This window comes from Culicoides brevitarsis, chromosome 2 (genome assembly GCF_036172545.1).
Source record: "Culicoides brevitarsis isolate CSIRO-B50_1 chromosome 2, AGI_CSIRO_Cbre_v1, whole genome shotgun sequence".
Taxonomy (NCBI): domain Eukaryota; kingdom Metazoa; phylum Arthropoda; class Insecta; order Diptera; family Ceratopogonidae; genus Culicoides; species Culicoides brevitarsis.
In genome coordinates, this window is record NC_087086.1 from 9,455,541 (window position 1) to 9,475,075 (window position 19,535).

Genomic DNA, 19,535 nt, shown 5'->3' on the forward strand with positions numbered 1-19,535 from the left:
AAATAATATTTTTGATGTTTTTTTAAATATTTATTTTTTTAAATAAATATTTATTTTAAATATTTTTTTAAATATTAAAAATAATTTCAAAATCTGGCAAAAATGGTTTTTTTCAAAAGTTTAACCCAAGAAAATTCAATTTCATTAGAATTTCAGATTTTTGAAGACCCATAAAAAAACAACGATTTTATCATATCAGGAGCAAAAATCGTTGTTTTTTTCTCAATTTCTAACCCAATTTAATAATTTCAAAGCCAAAATTGAAAAAATGTCATTCTGAAGATAATTTCCATGCATATCTTCGATTTTTTTCTCAAGAAATAAAAAAATTTTTGAAGAAATAAAAAAATTTTTTATCATATGAGGAGCAAAAATCGTTGTTTTTTCTCACGTCAAGTTTCAACCAACTTTTGATGGATTTCAAAGCTAAAATTGAATAAATATTCATTCTGAAGATAATTTCCATGCATATCTCCTCGATTTTTGAAGAAATAAAAAAAACAACGATTTTATCATATGAGGAGCAAAAATCGTTGTTTTTTCCCAAGTCAAGTTTCAACCCAAATTTAATAGATTTCAAAGCCAAAATTGAATAAATATTCATTCTGAAGATAATTTCCATGCATATCTCCTCGATTTTTGAAGAAATAAAAAAAACAACGATTTTATCATATGAGGAGCAAAAATCGTTGTTTTTTCTCAAGTCAAGTTTCAACCCAAATTTAATAGATTTCAAAGCCAAAATTGAATAAATATTCATTCTGAAGATAATTTCCATGCATATCTCCTCGATTTTTGAAGAAATAAAAAAAACAACGATTTTATCATATGAGGAGCAAAAATCGTTGTTTTTTCTCAAGTCAAGTTTCAACCCATATTTAATAGATTTCAAAGCCAAAATTGAATAAATATTCATTCTAAAGATAATTTCCATGCATATCTGGTCGATTTTTGATGAAATAAAAAAAAAATTTTTTTTTCAAGCCAATTTTTTAACGCAATTTGTTATAAATTTTAAATTAAACATTTTTTAATTATCATTCATGTTTTTTCATTTTATTTCGATTTTTTTTATTGTTTTCATTATTTATTGACTGATTTACGTTTTTTTTTTGTTTGAATTAGTTGTACAGCATAGCAAATAATAGTAAAAAGATCCATTCCAGAAACATTTTTCAAGAAGAAACGATTTTGCTCTTATTTAGTTATTTTTTTTTTTTTCATATAAAAAAATTGAATGATTCCCGAGTTCATTTAAAAAAAGTTGTTTTTGCTTGAATTATCAGTCCTAGCTGTCTGACAGCGTATTAAAACGATTTTCCACAGAGACGGGAGCATTTCCTACTTGTTTCGTTGCTGGTCGAGCGCCATGTTTAATTTCCTCGAAGCCCTTTTTGTTGCCTGCCTTTTCGGGTTTGTCGCCGAGCGTCGGGAAATATTCCTTGTTACTCAGATCTGGAGCGACTCCTTTGCGTAATCGCGCTGCCTACAATGAAAAAAAAATATTTTTTGATGAAATTTTTGTGTTTTTTAGTGAATTTTTTTCATTTTTACCTTGAGAGCTGGCGAAATGTAAACCTTGGAAACGGGTTCAGCGGCAGTTTTTGGTTGAGCTTCTGTTCCGGCATCGGCGCCGCCCGCCTTCCACACGCCCTTTTGTCCTGCGAGACTCATGCCGTTTTCGCCTTCTTGACTTCCGCCTTCGCCATCGTCGCCATACCCGTCCGTGTCGTCGTCTGCTATCGTGAGTTGCCCGATTTTGAGTCCCGTATAGTCTCTACTTTGTTCCTCTTCGACCTCTTTCCATTCATCTTCCTCCGGCTGCAAGATAAAACACAAAATATGTTAATTTTTTTCGTTCGTGCATACTCGCTACGGTGCGCTACGATAAAGATTTGTGTGAAATGTCAAACAAAGTATTTTTTTTGCAATATATGCAATATCGAAGGACGTGGCTCGTTCGAATGGCAAATTTTTTAGCAAAGTACCGCGAAATTCGCGAAAAATTGGGGTTGACACTCACTTGAGTTGCATCGCCTTCTTGTTCGACGGGACGCTCCTTCTTCGGTTTCTCCTCGGCTTTCTCCAATTTTTTCACTAAATCCTCTGATGTCGTAAATTTCTTTTTTGCATTCCGTTTCTTGTCCTTTTTGGCGAAGAAATCGTCTAAATCTGCCATTTCTAACTAATGTACGGCGCAAGTTGCGGAGCTACGATGATGAAAAGTGTGAAAAATTTGCGGAAAGTGCAGCAAAAACGCCCTTTTTACCCGAAATTAAAAAGTTGAAAAGTCGTCGCTCTTACAAAACAGGGAAATTCATGGAACGCATGAGACTCTGACTTTGACGTTTGTGTGACAGATGATGGGCGTTGTTCAGTAACGATGCTTTTTTTGAATTTTGTTTTTAAAACAAATGACGAGTAAAATTTATTTAAATAATTTTTTTTAGCTTTTTATGAAATTCAGCACTAATTCGAGGAATTCGTTCGGCTTTTGTGAGTGAACCCAATGTCCCGCTCCTTTCACATATGTCAGTTCTGAGTTCGGGAAGAGCTCTTGTATCTTTGGAAAGTCTTGTTTTCTAAAAAAAAATAAAAAAAAGAAAATTTTAATTTAAATAAAGAAATATTTTTCTTAAAGAAAAATTTAAATTATTTAAAAAATATTGAGACAGCTATTTAAAACTTTTTTTTGAAAGAAAATTATTTTCTAAAAATAAAATTAAAATTAATTAAAAAAAAATTAAATTAAAAAAAAAATTTTAAAGAAAATCAAATTTTTTCAAAGAAAAATATTAATTTTTGAAGGAATTTTCTACAGACAAATTAAAATTTTTTAAAGAATTAAAAAGTTTTGAATAATAAATAATTAAAATATTTAAAAACAAAATATGGTTTTTGAAGATAAAATCAAAAATTTAAAAAAAAATTATTTAAAGGAAAATTAAATTTTTTAAAAAAATAATTAAAAAAATTTAAAAAAATAAAAATTATTAAAAAAAAATTAAATTATTTTAAAAAAATAATAATTCGAAAAATTTTTAAAGAAAAAAAATTAAAAAAAAGTTAAAAATATTTAAAGAAAAGTTGGATCTTCTGAAGAAAAAATTATTGTTTTTTTGAGAAAAATTAAAAAAAAAATAATTTAAAATCTAAAATTTACTTGATATAATCGCTCATCTCTCCCCCGATGAACAGCGTCTTGCCCTCATATCTCAGTCCATCAACTGGCGGAAAATTCATGATGCTCGATTCGAAATTTTGTTCGAGCGCTTCGATATTAATGCGCCATCGAAATTCCCCATCGGAATCTTCTTTCATCAAATTCGTGATCAAAAAATCACGCAACGACTTTTCCGCAATAATTTTACTCAACTCGGCATCCGCGAACTTTCGCCCTTGATGAATTGTTTGATCTGCCGGAATTTTAATGCTCTTCATCGCTTGCAGAAAAAACGGAATATCGGTTTGACTTGTGCCAAGTTTCAATCCAGGAACGGGCGTGATATCGACAACGATGAGTTTTTCCACTAAATGGGGCTAAAATTGAAGAAATTTTGAATTATTTTTTATTTTTAGAGAGAAAAATCGAAAATTTACGTATTTCAAAGCAACATAAGCCATACAACGACCTCCCATGCTGTGTCCGACTAAAATCGCCTTTTTAATTTCCAAAGTTCGCAGCAGCTCGACAATGTCTTCCGCCATGAGTTCGTAAGAGTGCGTCGGGGTATGCGGGGATTCGCCGTGATTACGAGCATCCACACTGATAATCTGAAATTTGTTTGAAATTCAATCAAAGCAAGCTTTTAGATAAGAATTTTTTTACTCTTTTCGAGGGATTTGTCTTCGCATGCATTGCCTTGCACAAGGAATTCCAATTGCCTTTCGCTCCTAAAAGTTAAAAATCATGAAAATTCATCGAAAAATCGCAGAAAATTTCTTACCGAAGAGTCCATGCATCACAATCATCGGATTATTCGTGGAATCATTGCAACTTTTATATAACTTTTCGTACGAGGCATAAGCTAAAGGAACAGGAACTAACTTTGTCGAGTAACAACGAGCAATTCTGGGTCCAAAATGAGACGTTGGAACACGAAAAAAGTGCTTCAAAACGACTGACATCCTCGAAAAACAGTTTTTTAAAATGATTTTTGCTTAACAAAAATTTTGTTGTCAACACTTTTACTAAAAAAAATAACAACAGCTGATTTTCTGTACGTTCTGTAGATGTATTGAAGCCGTTAAAAGATTTCACTAAAAAAAATTAAAATATTTTTTAATTAAAAAAAAAATATTTTAAAAAAATAAAAATTATTTAAAATTTAATAAAATTTTTTATATAAAAAAAATCTTACCTTGTGAAAAAAAATTTAAAAAAAATATTTTATTGAATTTCACAGCGAAAAAAATCGAGATCGAAATTTTTTCGAATTAAATGACGGTTAAATTTATACAAAAAATATTAAAAAAAAACTTTTTAAATATTTTCACGATCTTTATTTATTTTTATTGAATTAAATTCAATATTTTCATTATTTCATAATTTAATAATAATTTTTCATTTATTCTTAACATATTTTTTTTGTGTGTGAGTGTGTTTTATTTATTTTATTTTTATTAATCTAATTTTTCTATGTCCAATTTTTCGGTACTTTTTTAAGGGATATCTAAATTTCAATTTATCTACTATTTAATTATTATTTTTTTATAATAATAGTTTTACCATTTTCGGTAATTTTTTCACAACAATTGGGCTTCATTTAATTTTTTTTATTGTATTTTTTCACTAAATTTTTTTTTTTTAAATAATTTGGTGCCAACTTTTTAACAATAATTTTTTATTTTTATTTTATTACCGAATGTTTGATTTTTTTTGGACAAGTTTTTTTTATTATTTTATTTTTATATATTTAATTTATTTATTGTTAATTTAAATATTTTTTTTTCAGGATCAGTTCATTTTTTTTTTCATTCATCAAAATTTGGCATGGACTGTGGTTCTGTTCTTGAATTTCTTTTCCTCCTGAGCTGATAATTTGTGCGATTAATTTATCTTTCACTTTTACTTTCTCAATATTTTATTTTTTTTTTGTACAGATATTTTTTTAATTTTGGTGGTTGTTATGGGTTATAATGGATGGGCGGGGAATTTTTTTTGTGGGTGATTGTTTTTTTTTTATTATAATATTTATTTTTTGTTTAATATTCTTGCACAGAACACTCATTTTCTCTTCATTTTGTTATTAAAATCTAATTTTTTTTATCTACAAATATTTTTTTACGATTATTTATGACAATTTATACATTTTTTTTCAAGAACGCGCGTTCTTCATTATTTTTGACGATAGATGGCGTTTTAAAAATTAATTTTTTACATAAAAAATATTAAAGCGCCCTCTAACGTTAATATTTTTCTACAATTTTTCTTTTATTTAAAAAACAATTAATATTAAAGCTTTTTTTCTGTGATCTTCAAATATATAATTTAATTTAATAATTAATTAATAATATTTTGTAACACACATTTTCATAACGTTAACAAACTTTTTTTTCAAAAATTTTGCCGAAAGTTGTTAATAAAGACAAAATTTGATAGTTTTTTAATTATTTAGTAAACGTACGACAATGAAAGAAGCTCAAATGGAAGATTTGGCGCGAAATTTTTAACGATCTCATATTCAAAATGACCGTTAAGATCTCGAGATCGTTAAAAATGGCGTCAAATGGTCGGAAGTGAAAGTACAAGCATTTCTATTGGATTTTTAGGTTGATGTGAGAGACTAGAAGGGAAGAAAGAGTATTTCGCCAACTATTGGAACTTGTTTAATGCTAAATACTTGTTGTTTGTTTTTTTAACCCTAATTTGATTTTGATCTCTATAACTTTATTTTTTTGATGATTTCACTTCATTTTTTTTTGTTTGTTGTTGTTTATTAAATATCATTAATTACTATACAACACGATATTTAATGGTGGGTTGGATTGCGCAATGTGTATGTGTTATCCTAATGTGTGTTTCTCATCTAACTCTACTCAAGCATGTTTCACTCGGCAATTTTCCTGCATCCTTTTTAATGATATATAGGCAATATTTTTTGTTATTTATAAGAAAAAGCTCCTGTTTTTTTTCAGCAAATCTAATAATGAATGCCTATAACTTTTTTTTTCGTGTTAAATTAATATTTTAAGCCCCTCTAAATGCGTAAAAGTTCAATTTTTGATGATTTTCCAGCGATTTGGAATCCATGAGGCGCTTAAAATATAACTGTGGACTATTTGGAGACAGAAACGCCTGACATTTCGCCGCCCTCGATACTGCAAACGGAGTCTTCGGGCGTTCTGCTGGGCTCTGCTTCGGTAACTTCAATGTCAGCACTGGATGGCGGCGGGCGATGACGCTTCGCACTCAATGCCTGATTGGAAAAGGTGAAAAAATTAGTGATGAAATTTAAGAAAATTTTACATTTAACATTTTTTATTTAATTTTAGGCAGTGAAAGTAAGTTTCTAGTAGGTAAGTGAGGGTAAGGGAGTGACAGTTTTTTTTTATTTATTTTTTAAGGCTTAAAGTTCATAAATTTATTTAAAAGTAAAAAATTAGAAATGTCACTATTTTATTAAAATTTCATTTTTTTTCATTTGAAAGCTTTTTTAATTTAAAATTAAATTTTTAAGTTTAAAATTTTTCAAAATATTAATAATTTTAATAATTAATTAATTTAATTTTTAATTAATTTTGTTAAATAATTTATTTTAATTAATTTAAATAAATTAATTTAATTTAAATTATTTTAATAAAATTAACTAAAAATTAATAAAATTAAGTTAAAAAAATTAATTAAAGTTTTAAATAAATTCTATAAATATTTTTAAATAATTAATTTTAAATATTTTTTTATTAATTAAAGACAATTTTTATTTAAATTTTTCTTTAATTAGGTAATTAAAATTTAAAAAAAAAATAAATAAAAAATATTTTTTAAATTTAATTAGTTTGAAGCCAAAAAAAATAAATTTTTAATTAAAAATTGTGACATTTTTCATTTTTTTACATTTATTTTTTTTATGAACTTAAAGGTAGGTAAACATTCAACATTGATTAATTTTGGAAAAAAATCTTTTTTTTTAGAAGTTACAACAAAAACAGTAACAAAAAAAATTATTGGGCCTCTAAAAAGGTGAATGGAGAGAGGAGCAGTGCGTGTGAGTGCTCTCTAAGAGAAAACAAAACAAAAAAATCGGTGCACATCTACCACGGGGTTTTCATGTATAGTACAAAAGGAAGACGGAAAAGTGTGTTAAAAAGTCGTCTAACACACTTTTCGACATCGCACGCACATGAACAGGTGTAAAAAGAGAAGAAAAAGAGATTTTAAGTGGGGATGAAGTAACAGCTCTACGGAGAATTATTATTACATCCAATTGTTTGATAATATTTTTTTTTTGTTTGAGATGATGATTTACCTTACTCCCTTTTTTCTGTGTGTGTTTGTCGGAAATGTGGCGAATTACATGATATTTTAATTTAATTTTTTTTTGGGTCATTTTTTAGTCAATTTAACATTTTTTTTTTGACATACAAGAAGAAGTAGAAAGAAAAGAACAAAAATTAGCAACAGACCAATGAATGTGACACGTCAAAAAGTTTTTGGCGGAAGGTCGGTAACAGTTTTTTTTTTTTGTTAAGAGTTCGGGATTTGGTCAATTTTTTTCTGTGATTGCCAAAAATGGGACAAAATAAATTATTTTACCTGCAGTGAAAATCTTCGATGCGCAACTTTGCGTCCTCCGCGACGTTTACTGATGTGAGGATTATCTTGTCGCAACGTTTTGTTCTTCAGGACTTCCAATTGGGTATACAGTCTGCATGAAAAAAAAGCAGAAAAAGGTAAGTTTTAAATTATTCGCTTTTACTGAAAATTCTTATTTTGGAAAATGAATTAAATCGTTTAACTTTTTATAAAAAAAAATTAAAATTGAAAAAAAAGTTAAAATAAAATTAAATAAATTAAAAAAAAAATCAAAAAAATATTTAAATTAATATTTAATTTTTTCAATGCTACTGCTCAACATTTTTTTTTTTATATTTTTTTCATTAAAATAATTTTAACTTTTTTCAAAGTTGAAAGAAAATCGAATTCAAGTTTCTTAAAATTGAAATTAATTTTTTTTTCATTTTAATTTCGATAGAAAATTTGTTCTTAGAGCATTCAGATAATTTTTATGCGAAATGAAATTTTTCATCGTTTTTAATAAAAAAAAAAAAATTATTTTTCACTTAAACTTATATTTTTCCCTAATTTTTTTCGACAAAATATCAGTTTTATTATTTTAATTTTTTCTTTTTTTTGCCCCGTTTTGTCGAAAAATTCAGGGAAAAATAAAAATTAAATTTTTGATATTCTTTGACAAAATTATTATTTTGTCTCATTTGACAATTAAGTTTTAATTTTAATTAATAAAAAAAATCGAAATATTTCGTTAAAATTAACAAAAAAAACGAATCAAAATTGATTTAAAAAATTGATTGAATAAGAAATTTTCTATTGAAATTTATATGAAAAAAAAATTCTCACTTGCTCATTAAAAAAAAAAAATAAATAAATAAAATAAAATAAAACAAAAAAGTAAAAAATAAATAATTATAAGTTAAATTTTTCTTCAATTTTGAGCTTAAATGTTTTAAATAAATTAATTAAAAAAATTTAATTAATTAAAAAATGACAGATAAAAAATAAAAAAAATATTTAAAAAATTAAAAAATATTTTAAAAAATTCTTAAGAGATTAAAAAAACTAAAAAATGAATTTTTTTCGTTTAAATTAAAAATTAATAAAAAGTTATTGACACCTTAAAGATAAAAAAAATGCTAAAAAGGGATTTTCTAAAATATTTACCTTTTTAATTCTGCCCGAATTTCCTCGGGAGTCATTTCAGCGATTGTCAGGTCCCCTAATTCGGGATCGCCAAAGATATTCGCATATGTTCCCAAATTTCCGACGCCACTGTTGTGATGCCCGCTCACCGGTGGATGTCCCTGCGATTGCGGCAAAAGTTAATTACATCGTCTCGATTAACACGAAAAAAAAAAACAAAATCAGACAGCAGCTTACCTGTTTCTGTTGATACCACAATTTTGGCAGAAAAATTAATCCGAGTGTTATTGTGTTTGTCAGTTGTGATCTTATAAATAGCGCTAAAAAGAGTGTTCCCGGACTGAAGTCTATCAAATACCATGCGCGTATCACGTAGAACACGGACGACGCCACAAACTCGATGAGAATGGAGGCAACGAGAAATTGCCTTTCGCGAAATTGCGTGCTGGCATTCCGTGTGGCATAGGCGAGTTGCAACGCAAACACGAGAATTAATATTTCGCCCGCTTCCGTAACGTAGTCCCATTTGAAGGGGCGACACATGTTTGCGGTAACGTTGGCATCTTGCACCTCCACGTGCCAAATTAGCTCGCCGTTCACGTCGATAAAGTCCAGAGATGAGGCCGTAAATGCGCACAAGTAGCAGAGCACGGCAATTACCATCGCGCACAAATATCGCAGCAAGTCGAGGTCTCGCACAACCCATCGATGTGCCTTCCGCGTACGAAATTCCACGAGATAACGGTAAAGTTTGAGTCCAATGGCGCCGTAACACACACAAAACCCAAGTTCACGAAGCCATGGTTCGAGAAGACATCGTGTCGTCGATGCTGGCAGAAAATGAAGAGCAACCTATAACAAGAAAAAAATCAATTTTTGTTCGAAATTTGCATAAAAATACACAAACCGCTAAATACAGCAGAAAAATTCCCAGCAAAATCGTTTCCAGCACGGTCCACATGCCCGTTGCGATAGTCTTGCATTTGCGTTGCCGCGCAACAATAATTGCCAAAACCACGCAAAAGAACATGCACGAGCCAAGCACGACGCCAATTACGGTTTTGAGGAGCGTTTCCATTGAAAAGTCTTCCAAATCGTCGCCCGCCAACAAACATTTGCCGTTGTTGTCGCAAAAACAGCCGCCGGGACATGCGATGCACGAATAATTGCCGTTTAACGAGGCATTGCCGCTTTCGACTTGGGCACTTGTGAAGCCCTGCAACGGCTCGTTTGGCAAGTAGAAGCCTTCGCGACAGATGCAAGTGTATTTTCCACGCGGCGCCGATATGTTCATCTCGCTCATGAGGCAAAATGTTGTTTCGCGATCGCAACTGTTGACGGAAATAAAGGCTTTTTAAGAATTTCGGATGCAGAAGAAGAAAATTTTAGAATTACCTGTGTTTTCTGCCAAAAACTGGTTCGAGAGCGTCGTTGCACTCATCCAAGTCGGCAGCGATGAATAAAGTTGCAACAACCCTAAAATTTTGGAATTTTTTAGTGAAATTTATTAAAATTGATAAATAATGTTCAGAAAAAAAATTAAAAATTTTTTTTTTTATAAAAAAATCAATTTTGAAAAAAAATGTATTGAAAAATTATCTTTAATGATTTTTCAAAATTTATGTTAAAATATTTGTTTTCAAAAAATTTTTAAATTAAAAAATTAGATTAAAAAATAATATCAATTCTAAAATTTAAAAAAAGTTTTATCAATTCATTTTAAATTTATTTATTTTTTTTTAAATTTATTTTAAATAAGGATTTTTTTTAATTAAAAAAATAATTTATTAATTAAAAAAAATTCAAATATTTGTATAATTTTTTAAATTTAACTAAATTCATCATCATTTAAAAATAAAAATAATTTAATAAAATTAAAAAAAAAATTAAAATAATTAAAATAATTTTTTTTTCCATATAAATTTTTTATTTTAATACATACTTTTTGAATTAAAATGAATTAAATTATTTCGAATTATTAAATATATTTATCTCAATTTTTTATTTTTTTTCAAATAAATAATTTATTTTATTATTTTTTTTTAAATTTAATTAAATATTTTATTAAATTAAATTATTAAATTTTTCAAAACTATTTTCGAAATATATTTTAAATATTTTTTCAATTTAAAACTGAAATCATTTAAAAAAAATGAAAATTTTTTAATTGAAAAATTAAATTTAAGTATTTTTTATTTATTTTTTTTAAATTAATTTTTTTTTTATAAATTAAAAAATGTAAATGAATTATTGATAGTTTTCAAATCAATTTTTATTTTTTAATTAATTTTTAAATAATTAATTTAATAAAATAATTAAAATTTATATTTAAAAAAAAATAAATTTCCGGTATTAATTTTTATTTTAAATTTAATTAAGAATCAATCCTTTTAAAACTCACTTTTGTCCATGCTCAACAACTGTCGCACTAAAAGGCCACAACCATCGATTCACGAGCGGCCCGCAATCCCGAAACGGCGTACCCCAACGATACTCGCCGGCAGATTGATTCCACGCAGCTCCCAATTCGCGCCAATATGCGCTCAGATAACTGCGCGAAGTTGCTGTCGGAATTCCCGTGTGATTCACCTGGAACGAAGACGTTGTCGAGGATGTTGGCGGCGCTATTGATATTTGATCCCTAAATTGAACTACAGCTACAGATAGTTTGGGCGCCGCAATGGCAACTGCTAACAAATCTTCTTCTTTCGCCAGCGTTTCCTTGGCAATGCGATTAGCCTCGATTGTGGCGTTGTGATGCATTAGGCGCGATCTCGACATCATCACAGCTAATTCTGTGGCAGCTTCGATTGTGATATCGACAAAATCGTAATTCTGCAAAAAGAAGAAAAATAAAAATTGATTTATTGGAGGAATGGAGACGCCTGGTTTTTAATTAAAAAAAAAATAAGAAAAAAAGTTATTTTTGCCGTAAAATGGCTCAATTGTCGAACAAAACATCGAAAAAACTACATTTTATCTCGACTAATTCTTTTATTAGCCATTAATTTCACAGGTTTTTCGCACACAAAAAGAAAAGTTTTGCTTCAAAGCAGCAAACGAGAGTATATGGGGAGGAACGACAAGATAAATAAAAACCAGACTCACACACGTATGCTCCTTAAAAGGTAAACTTTTCGATTTAATTTAATTTTAAGATACGCTTCTATAACATTTCACAAAAATAACAAAGACACATAAACTGCCACGTATACACGGAGAACGAGAAAGAAACTAGAGATATCTTAAATCTGGATCTATCTAGATTTACTTTTAAGTTCGTTCGTATCGTCTTTGACGGACTGCGGCGGAGGGGGTAAGAGAGAACGCAAACAATGCAAAGTTTAAAGTTACGCAGAGAGAGAGAGAGAGAGATATTTGAATGAAAATGACAACAACAAGAGGAAATTAAATTTATTTCTGCATTAAGGCATTCTTTCGGCAAAGATTTTCATGATTATTAGAATTAAATTTAATCAAGAACTTTTTTTTTTGCTGCTTCGTTTGGAGAAGGAATTATCCGCCGCCCCTCCCAAAATCTTTTAATAAATGTAATAATAATACGATAACAACTTTTCATCACCTCCTGTATCTTTGCTTGGCTTAGCTTCGTGCTTCATGTACCAAGGAAAATTATCTAATCAACAACTTGGTCAAACTTTTCTCTGTGCGCCCAAAGTTTTCTCATATTATTTCGTAATTTACACAAAAAAAGAAAATTTCTTGAACAAACAAATGTCAAAGACAGAATGAAACCTAATTGAAGATTCAAAGAATAATTCAAAAATGAAAAAAAAAATATAAAAAAAAATTTTTTCTGAAAATTTAATTTTGTCCCAAAGCACATTCTGAAAACTTGTCCCAATGCACAATTTAAAATTTTACTACAATAAAAGAATTAAAAATTTTACCCAATGAATATTCTATTTTTTTTTTTCGACCCAATGCACATTCTGAAATTCTACTATAATTCACATTATAATTTTTGACCTAAAATACATTTAATAAATGTCATTTATAAAACTATGCCCCAATACAAAAATTTTCCCAATGCACATTTTTAAAATTTTCCTTAATGCACATCCTGAAATTCTGTGTGAATGTAGATCATAAATTTTTGACCCAATGTACATTTTTATAACTGTGTCCCAATGAACAAAATTTTCCCAGTGCACATTTTAAAAATTTTACTCAATGTATGTTCTGAGATTGTGCCCCAATGCACATTCTGAAAATTTTCCACAATGCTCATTGTTTATTTTTGACCTAATGTACATTTTGAAAACTTGACCCATTGAATATTCTAATATTTTCTTTGACCCAATGCACATTCTGAAATTCTTCCTAAATTCACATCATAAATTTTTGACCTGATACACATTCTGAAAAGTTTACCCAATCCATGTTTCAAAAATTTGACCCAGTGTACATTACCGATTTTTACCCAAAGCAAATTTTACAAATTTGCCCTAATACACATTCTAAAATTGTGACCTAACTCAAATTATGAAAATTTCTCCAACACTCATTTTGAAAATTAGCCCATTACAAATTCCCAATAAACATTAATCCCCATGCATTCTAAAAATTAATCCTAATGCACATTTTACAAATTTGCCCTAATACACATTCTAAACTGTTAACCCAATGCACATTCAAAAATTTTTGACCCATAAAATAATAAAATATCGGAAACCAGAGAATCCGGAATCAAATAATTGTTAATGAATAAATGATGCATAAAAGCCTCGTGCTTCTGTTTGCGAACTTTACATGTGAAAAAAAAAATATGTATAAATGAATTCTGAAACCATAAAAATGGGATATAAAGAGCACTTTTTGGTGTCATGCACAAACGTAGAAACACACACGAGAGACATATAAAAAGGGATGATGATGATGATGATGAAACAACGCAACAGATAAGTACTTCTGTAAGTTATGTAATCTGCTTCGGAATATATACGGAAGCTTTGCTCACTCACACGAGATAGAAAAGTTTCGTACCGAGATTTTTGTTACAGATTACGTAAAATAATGGATGATATAATCGGGTTTGATTTAAAGGGAGATGTAAAACGGGAGTGAAAATGTTGTCGTTTTTTTTTCGGGGAAAATTGGTTTGAAATCCACAATAATGACGAGAAAAGTCGAGGAAGAGACGGGAAGCGTTAATGTTGGGGGATGTTAAATGATCCTGAGTTTGAAGAGAGTAAGAGTGTCATAAACAAACAGGTTTTAGTGATTTTTTTTAAATTTTGATGAGACTTTGGTTATCAAGTGCTCAAAAACTGACATCATAATATTTCATTTGATAATTTTTTTTCGAATTTTTTACATATTTTTTTTTAAATTTTCATTATTTTAAGTAAAATGAAATAAAATGAAATTTTTGTTTAAATTAAAAATTTAAATTAAAAAATTAAAAATTGAATTATAAATAATTCTAAATCTGAAAAGTTAAAATTTAAGTAAACATTTTTTTTTTAATTTTTAAAAAAAATTAGAAAAAAATAATCCCATAATTATAATACCTAAGTGCTAAATTTAATATGTACTTTTAAATTAATTAAAAAATTTTAACGAAAAAAAAAAATAAAATAAATAATTTTTTTTTAACAAATTATTAAAAGAATTATTATTTTTAAGCTCTTAATTTATTTTTAAAATTTTAATTGAAGTTTCTTATTTTTTTTTGTTTTTTTTTTTATTTTTATAAAATTTAACAATTCCTGTCGATAGTTTTAAATTGACAGTGAAAAGAAAAATAATTTCTTGCAAAATAAAATAAAAAATTCTAAATTCTTTTAAAAAAAATTATTAAAAAATGTCTTTAACATTTTTGCTAAATTTCCTTAAATTTTTAAAAATTTGTTCAATTTTTGTAAAATTTTTCAAAAATTTCTTAAAAATTGTTAGTTTTAAAACTTTTAAGATTTTAATTCAAATTCAAATTAAAAAATTGAGATAAACTTGACTTTATTTTTATTATTTATTTATTTTAATGTGAAATTCATAATTAAAAAAAATAAATTAAATTAAAATTAAATTAAATTAAAATTTTATTAAAATAATTTAAAATTAAAAAAAAAATTAACAAAAAAATTAAATTAAAAAAATAATAAATAAATATCTAAAATTTTTAAAAATTAAATTTAATAAAAATCATAAAATTAATATTCACGAATTAAAAAAAAATTATTATTAATTATATATTAATTATTAATTATATTTAATTTTAAAAAATAATTTTTTTATGACAATTACCTTAACTGATAATTTAAAAAAAATTGAAATATTTCGAAAATATGAAAATTTTCTAAAAAATATCTTCTAGTTAAAAGACTCAGAGTAAAACAAAAATTTCTTTCAATAAAATTGAAACTGAACAAAATTCCCTTGTGACAGACAAACATCGCATGACAAATATTAAATTTTTGTCTTCTGAATTTCCCACAAAAACTGGGAATTGCAACAAAATCTCATTGCACAATCATCATCACTTTTCATTCCATTCATCTAAAGTCAGCGAGAGAGACATTCGGCACGAAAAATAAAATAAATATAGTTGTAATTTTATTTAACTTACTGGATCCGGTGGTATTTCCTCTAAAACTTTATATTCACATTGTTGCGTCGACGTCGTCGTCGTTCCCGTTGACGTTACCGCCTGCTGCTGTGCATGCGATTGTATCGTTTTAATGAAGATTGTTGAATGGAAAAGGAAGAGAAAGAGATACGAATAAAGTGTGACTGATCCCTTTCTGTGATAGTTGCTGCAAAGAACATTTTTAATGCGATTTTTCACGACGACAGATGATTTTGATGTATTTTGTTGCCTCGTTACTTGCGGCGGCAAAGATGATGATGATGATGATGGGGATGTCGGTACGGAATGCAACAGTTGATTTTCCATATCACAAAGGCAAAAATAATAAAAAAGTGTGATAGACGAAGATAAATATTATCGAAAAATAGTTGAGGTGCACAGATTGTCTGTGAATTGATTTTCTTCTTTTTTTTTATTTTTCTTTCGATTTTTTTTTCTCGCTCGAGGACGACGGGAATTACATCATTTTAGTCGTAAGCACCGGATGTGGCGCTGGATGCATCTGAAAAGAGAAAGAATAAAGAAAAAAGTTAAAATCTGTTATTTTTACGCACATTTCATGCCCATAAAGAGGAAAGAAACGAAGAATGGGGGAGAAAATCACAAAAAAATTACATGTGGCAAGTAAATGCAAATAGAACGGGCGATATTCGTTCGTCTTTCGTTGAAAACGTGAACAAATGTAAAAAAACATAACAATATATTGTCAACACTTCACATCATCATCATCGTTCGTCGTTTCTCTTCCGTTACGTTTTTTCCTCTGTTTCAAGCATTTTTCCATAAAATTCCGTGCTTTTCACGAAAAATTCCTCAAATAAAAGCGATTTGAGTTCTTTTCCATGCTTGATGACTTTTGAGCACTTTTCATGCAAACGCACAGACAGTCAGGCTGGCAGACATCAAGCAAACAAATATCTAACGTTTGACGGTGATGAAGGAAAATTAAGAATATTTTGTGTCTTTTTTTGCCTGCGTGCGTCTTTTTTTTTTTTTTTTTTTGAATATTTTATGTCGAGAGTTCATGAAAATTAAAACCAAGTTCAAGAGTTACAGTCAACAGGGAATTGCGAAAAAAAACGTAAAAATGTGAGATGAGACATCAAACCGATGCCGCCGCAATAACAACAGAAAAAAATGGATAATGAAAACATGTTTCTATGAAAAATGTATGAATTTTGATTGTGTGATGTAATTGAAATGGATGTGCCTAACCCTCTCTCGATTACATTTTTTTCATTGTTGTTTTTTTTTGCTTTTTTTGTTTGAAACGTAAAACAAAAGCCGAATAAATCACAGTTTTGAATTTAGACAAGTTTGGGGAGATAGGGACGAAAATTAGCTTTTTTATGATTGATTGGCTTTTTGGACATCAATTGAAGCTTTTATGTTGTTTAAATATTTGAAAAAATATTTTTTATTTTTTAATCTTAAATTTCACTAATTTTCTTAAAAGAAATAATTTTTCAAATTTAAATATTTTTTATTTTTTTTTTATTATATATTTATTTTTTTTTTTTTTTTTTAATTTAATTATTTTAATTTAACAAGGCTTAAATATTAAATATTTTTTGAAATTTTTGTTAAAAATATTTAAATTTTTTCTTCTAAAGTTTTTTTTTTGTATATTTTAAAAATTCCATTAAAATTATTTAAATATTTTTTTTTTTAATCAAAATTAAAAAATTATTGATTTTTTAAAATTATTCATTTTTTAGACAAAAAATATTTTTTTTAAATAAATTTTTTCAACTTAAATCTTCTTTGTTTTTTTACTTTTTCAGAAAAATTTCTAAATTTTCTATGGATTTACCGTATAGTAGAATTTGACAAAACTGAGATTTTTTTTTTGAAAAATTCTGAAACTTCACTAATGTTTTTTTACGAATTTTTTTTAACGTTTTTTAAGAAATAATTAAAAAAATTATTAAAATTAATTAATTAATATAATTATTTTTTTTTAATAAAAAATTTTCAATAATTTCGTGAAATAAAAAAATTTTATGGGTTTTGAAAAATAATTTTTTCTCGAATTGTTCTTAAATTTCATTAATTTTTTTCAAAAAATTAATTTTTTTTTTTTTTTTTTTTTGAAATTAAAATTTTTAATGGTTTCATAAAAAAAAATTATTGATTTTTGTTTCAATTTTTTCGACCTGCTTAAGCTGCATCCTCAGTTATTTTCCGTTATTTTTTAGAGTTTGAACATAATCCACAAATATTTCGAAAAATTCTTAAATTTTATTAGATATCTATTTAAAAATTGTTAATAAAATTTTATTTATTTTTTTTTATAAAAAAATATTCTATTTAAAATTTTTTAAAAATATTTTTGAAATCTCAGAAAAGATTTTTAATTTTTTTGTAATTTTTTTTACAAAAAATTTTTTTTATTGTAATTTTTTATAAATTTTGTAAGCCTTCTCTAAATACGATTATTTTTTTTAACTTTCTAAAAAAAAATATTTTTTTTAAATTTTAAAAAATTAAATAATTAAAAAAAAACTTGTAAAAATTAAAAAAAAATAAAAATGATGAAAATTAATCAAACAGAAGTCAAAAGACGCTCATTCAACTTTCCCATTCCGCATAAACATCCCTCAAAAATCATTTTAAATATTTTCCATGTCGAATGTAACACGATAAAATGATTTATGGCAATGCTATTTGTAACGCGACTCCCAAAATATGAATTTAAATATACATTTTTTGTGTGTACAACACGTGCTTCGGTAATCACTCAACCAGACGTCTCCATCTGCGACACCCACACACACATGTGTCACGAAATGAGCGACACGAGAAAGATAGTAAAACGATAAAGCCCATTTACTTAACAACACACTTAATTAAAGGCAGGCACACAGAAAAAAAACGACAACAACAACATTTTATTATCAATATCCGTAATAAATACGTTAAAAGGATGGTCAATCGGAGACTATACGAGTCAATAATGGGTTACGCGTCATTTGAAAATGAAAGTAAATAAACGAGCATTCGGGTCTTTGCATCGAAATTGACAACGACGGCAGTCCTACATGGGGCATAATCATAAAAAAATGCGTGTTTTTTTCTTCGGCGAGGATATCTCGCACATTTTGATATGGAACGCACGCACTCAATCGACCCATTTGTAGCGTAGAATGGCGTTTCGTGCACACACACACACAGAGAGATAATAAATAGAGGAGAAGAAATCAATAAAATCGTATTAATAGCATTCGGTTCTCTATTTTATCGATGATGATGTTGCTCCATGCCCGAGTTTTCGTGTAGTGTGTACCTCATCCTCCTGCCAAATTATCAAGTCGGGTGCAGATGAACAAGCAGAGACGGGTATGTATGCCTCAAAAATTAAAAAAAAAAATTAAATTTAACCTCGAATTTAACCAAGCTTAAATTTTACGAACTAATTTTTTTTAACAAGTCGAATAAAATTTAATCTTTTACCATAAAAATAAAAAATAAAATAATTAAAAATAAAAAAATACTTAAATAAATGAAAATAAATAATAAAAAATATTAATATAATATTTTTTTAAAATTATTTAAAAAATTAAATAATTTTTTTTAATTTCTTAATATTAAATTAATTATATTTTTTACATTATGTACTTTAAAATTTGCCAAATAAAAATTATTAGAATAATTTTTTTTAAATAAAAATTAAAATAAAAAAATTAATTAAAAAAAATAATTATTATTTTATTTTTTTTACTTTCTAAAAAAAATTATTTATATTTCAATAAAAATGCCACATTAAAGCAGATTTGTTTATTTTTTTTTTATTATTTAATTGAAAATTTTAATTATTCATGATTTTTTTTATTCAAAAAATGCCCAAAAATATTTAAAATTTTATTAGGTACATCTAATTAAATTTTTGGGAAAAATAATTCAAAATTTAAATTAAAAAATTAAATAAAAAATAATAAAATTTTTTGAATAAAAAATCATGAAGAATTAAAATTTTTAATTAAATAATAATAAAAAATAAATAAATCTGCTTTTATGAGGCATTTTCTACTGAAATATAAATAT

At 26.9% G+C, this 19,535-nt stretch overlaps 3 protein-coding genes across 4 annotated transcripts in view; all 3 read right to left on the bottom strand.

Annotated features, from left to right (window-relative positions):
• Positions 1-1,205: 1,205 nt before the first annotated feature.
• Positions 1,206-2,368, bottom strand: LOC134830275 (protein CDV3 homolog). 2 transcript variants are annotated; one of them, XM_063843698.1, is made up of 4 exons: positions 2,270-2,368; positions 2,024-2,210; positions 1,555-1,821; positions 1,206-1,486 (listed from the first exon to the last, which is right to left on the bottom strand). In XM_063843698.1, the coding sequence occupies exons 2-4, from the start codon at positions 2,177-2,179 to the stop codon at positions 1,289-1,291; spliced, it is 621 nt and encodes a 206-aa protein (XP_063699768.1). In that variant the 5' UTR covers positions 2,180-2,210; positions 2,270-2,368; the 3' UTR covers positions 1,206-1,288. The 2 variants fall into 2 exon arrangements, with proteins under 2 accessions (XP_063699768.1, XP_063699767.1); XM_063843697.1 differs by having other exon boundaries at positions 2,024-2,335.
• Positions 2,369-2,420: 52 nt separating this feature from the next.
• LOC134830274 (sn-1-specific diacylglycerol lipase ABHD11-like) lies at positions 2,421-4,195 on the bottom strand. Its single transcript, XM_063843696.1, has 5 exons — positions 3,948-4,195; positions 3,830-3,894; positions 3,601-3,774; positions 3,164-3,540; positions 2,421-2,582 (listed from the first exon to the last, which is right to left on the bottom strand). Exons 1-5 carry the CDS (start codon positions 4,126-4,128, stop codon positions 2,447-2,449), a joined length of 933 nt encoding a protein of 310 aa, XP_063699766.1. The 5' UTR covers positions 4,129-4,195; the 3' UTR covers positions 2,421-2,446.
• A 2,083-nt stretch (positions 4,196-6,278) lies between these two features.
• The window catches only part of LOC134828473 (metabotropic glycine receptor), a 28,240-nt gene continuing 14,983 nt past the window's right edge, over positions 6,279-19,535 (bottom strand). Inside the window, exons 2-10 of the mRNA XM_063841452.1 lie at positions 15,471-15,993; positions 11,283-11,716; positions 10,277-10,357; positions 9,789-10,212; positions 9,119-9,733; positions 8,903-9,042; positions 7,757-7,868; positions 7,470-7,484; positions 6,279-6,419 (exon numbers count right to left, since the gene is read on the bottom strand). Of these exons, the coding sequence (XP_063697522.1) occupies positions 6,279-6,419; positions 7,470-7,484; positions 7,757-7,868; positions 8,903-9,042; positions 9,119-9,733; positions 9,789-10,212; positions 10,277-10,357; positions 11,283-11,716; positions 15,471-15,797 (2,289 nt within the window). The 5' untranslated portion in view covers positions 15,798-15,993. The remainder of the gene's footprint in view (positions 6,420-7,469; positions 7,485-7,756; positions 7,869-8,902; positions 9,043-9,118; positions 9,734-9,788; positions 10,213-10,276; positions 10,358-11,282; positions 11,717-15,470; positions 15,994-19,535) is intronic.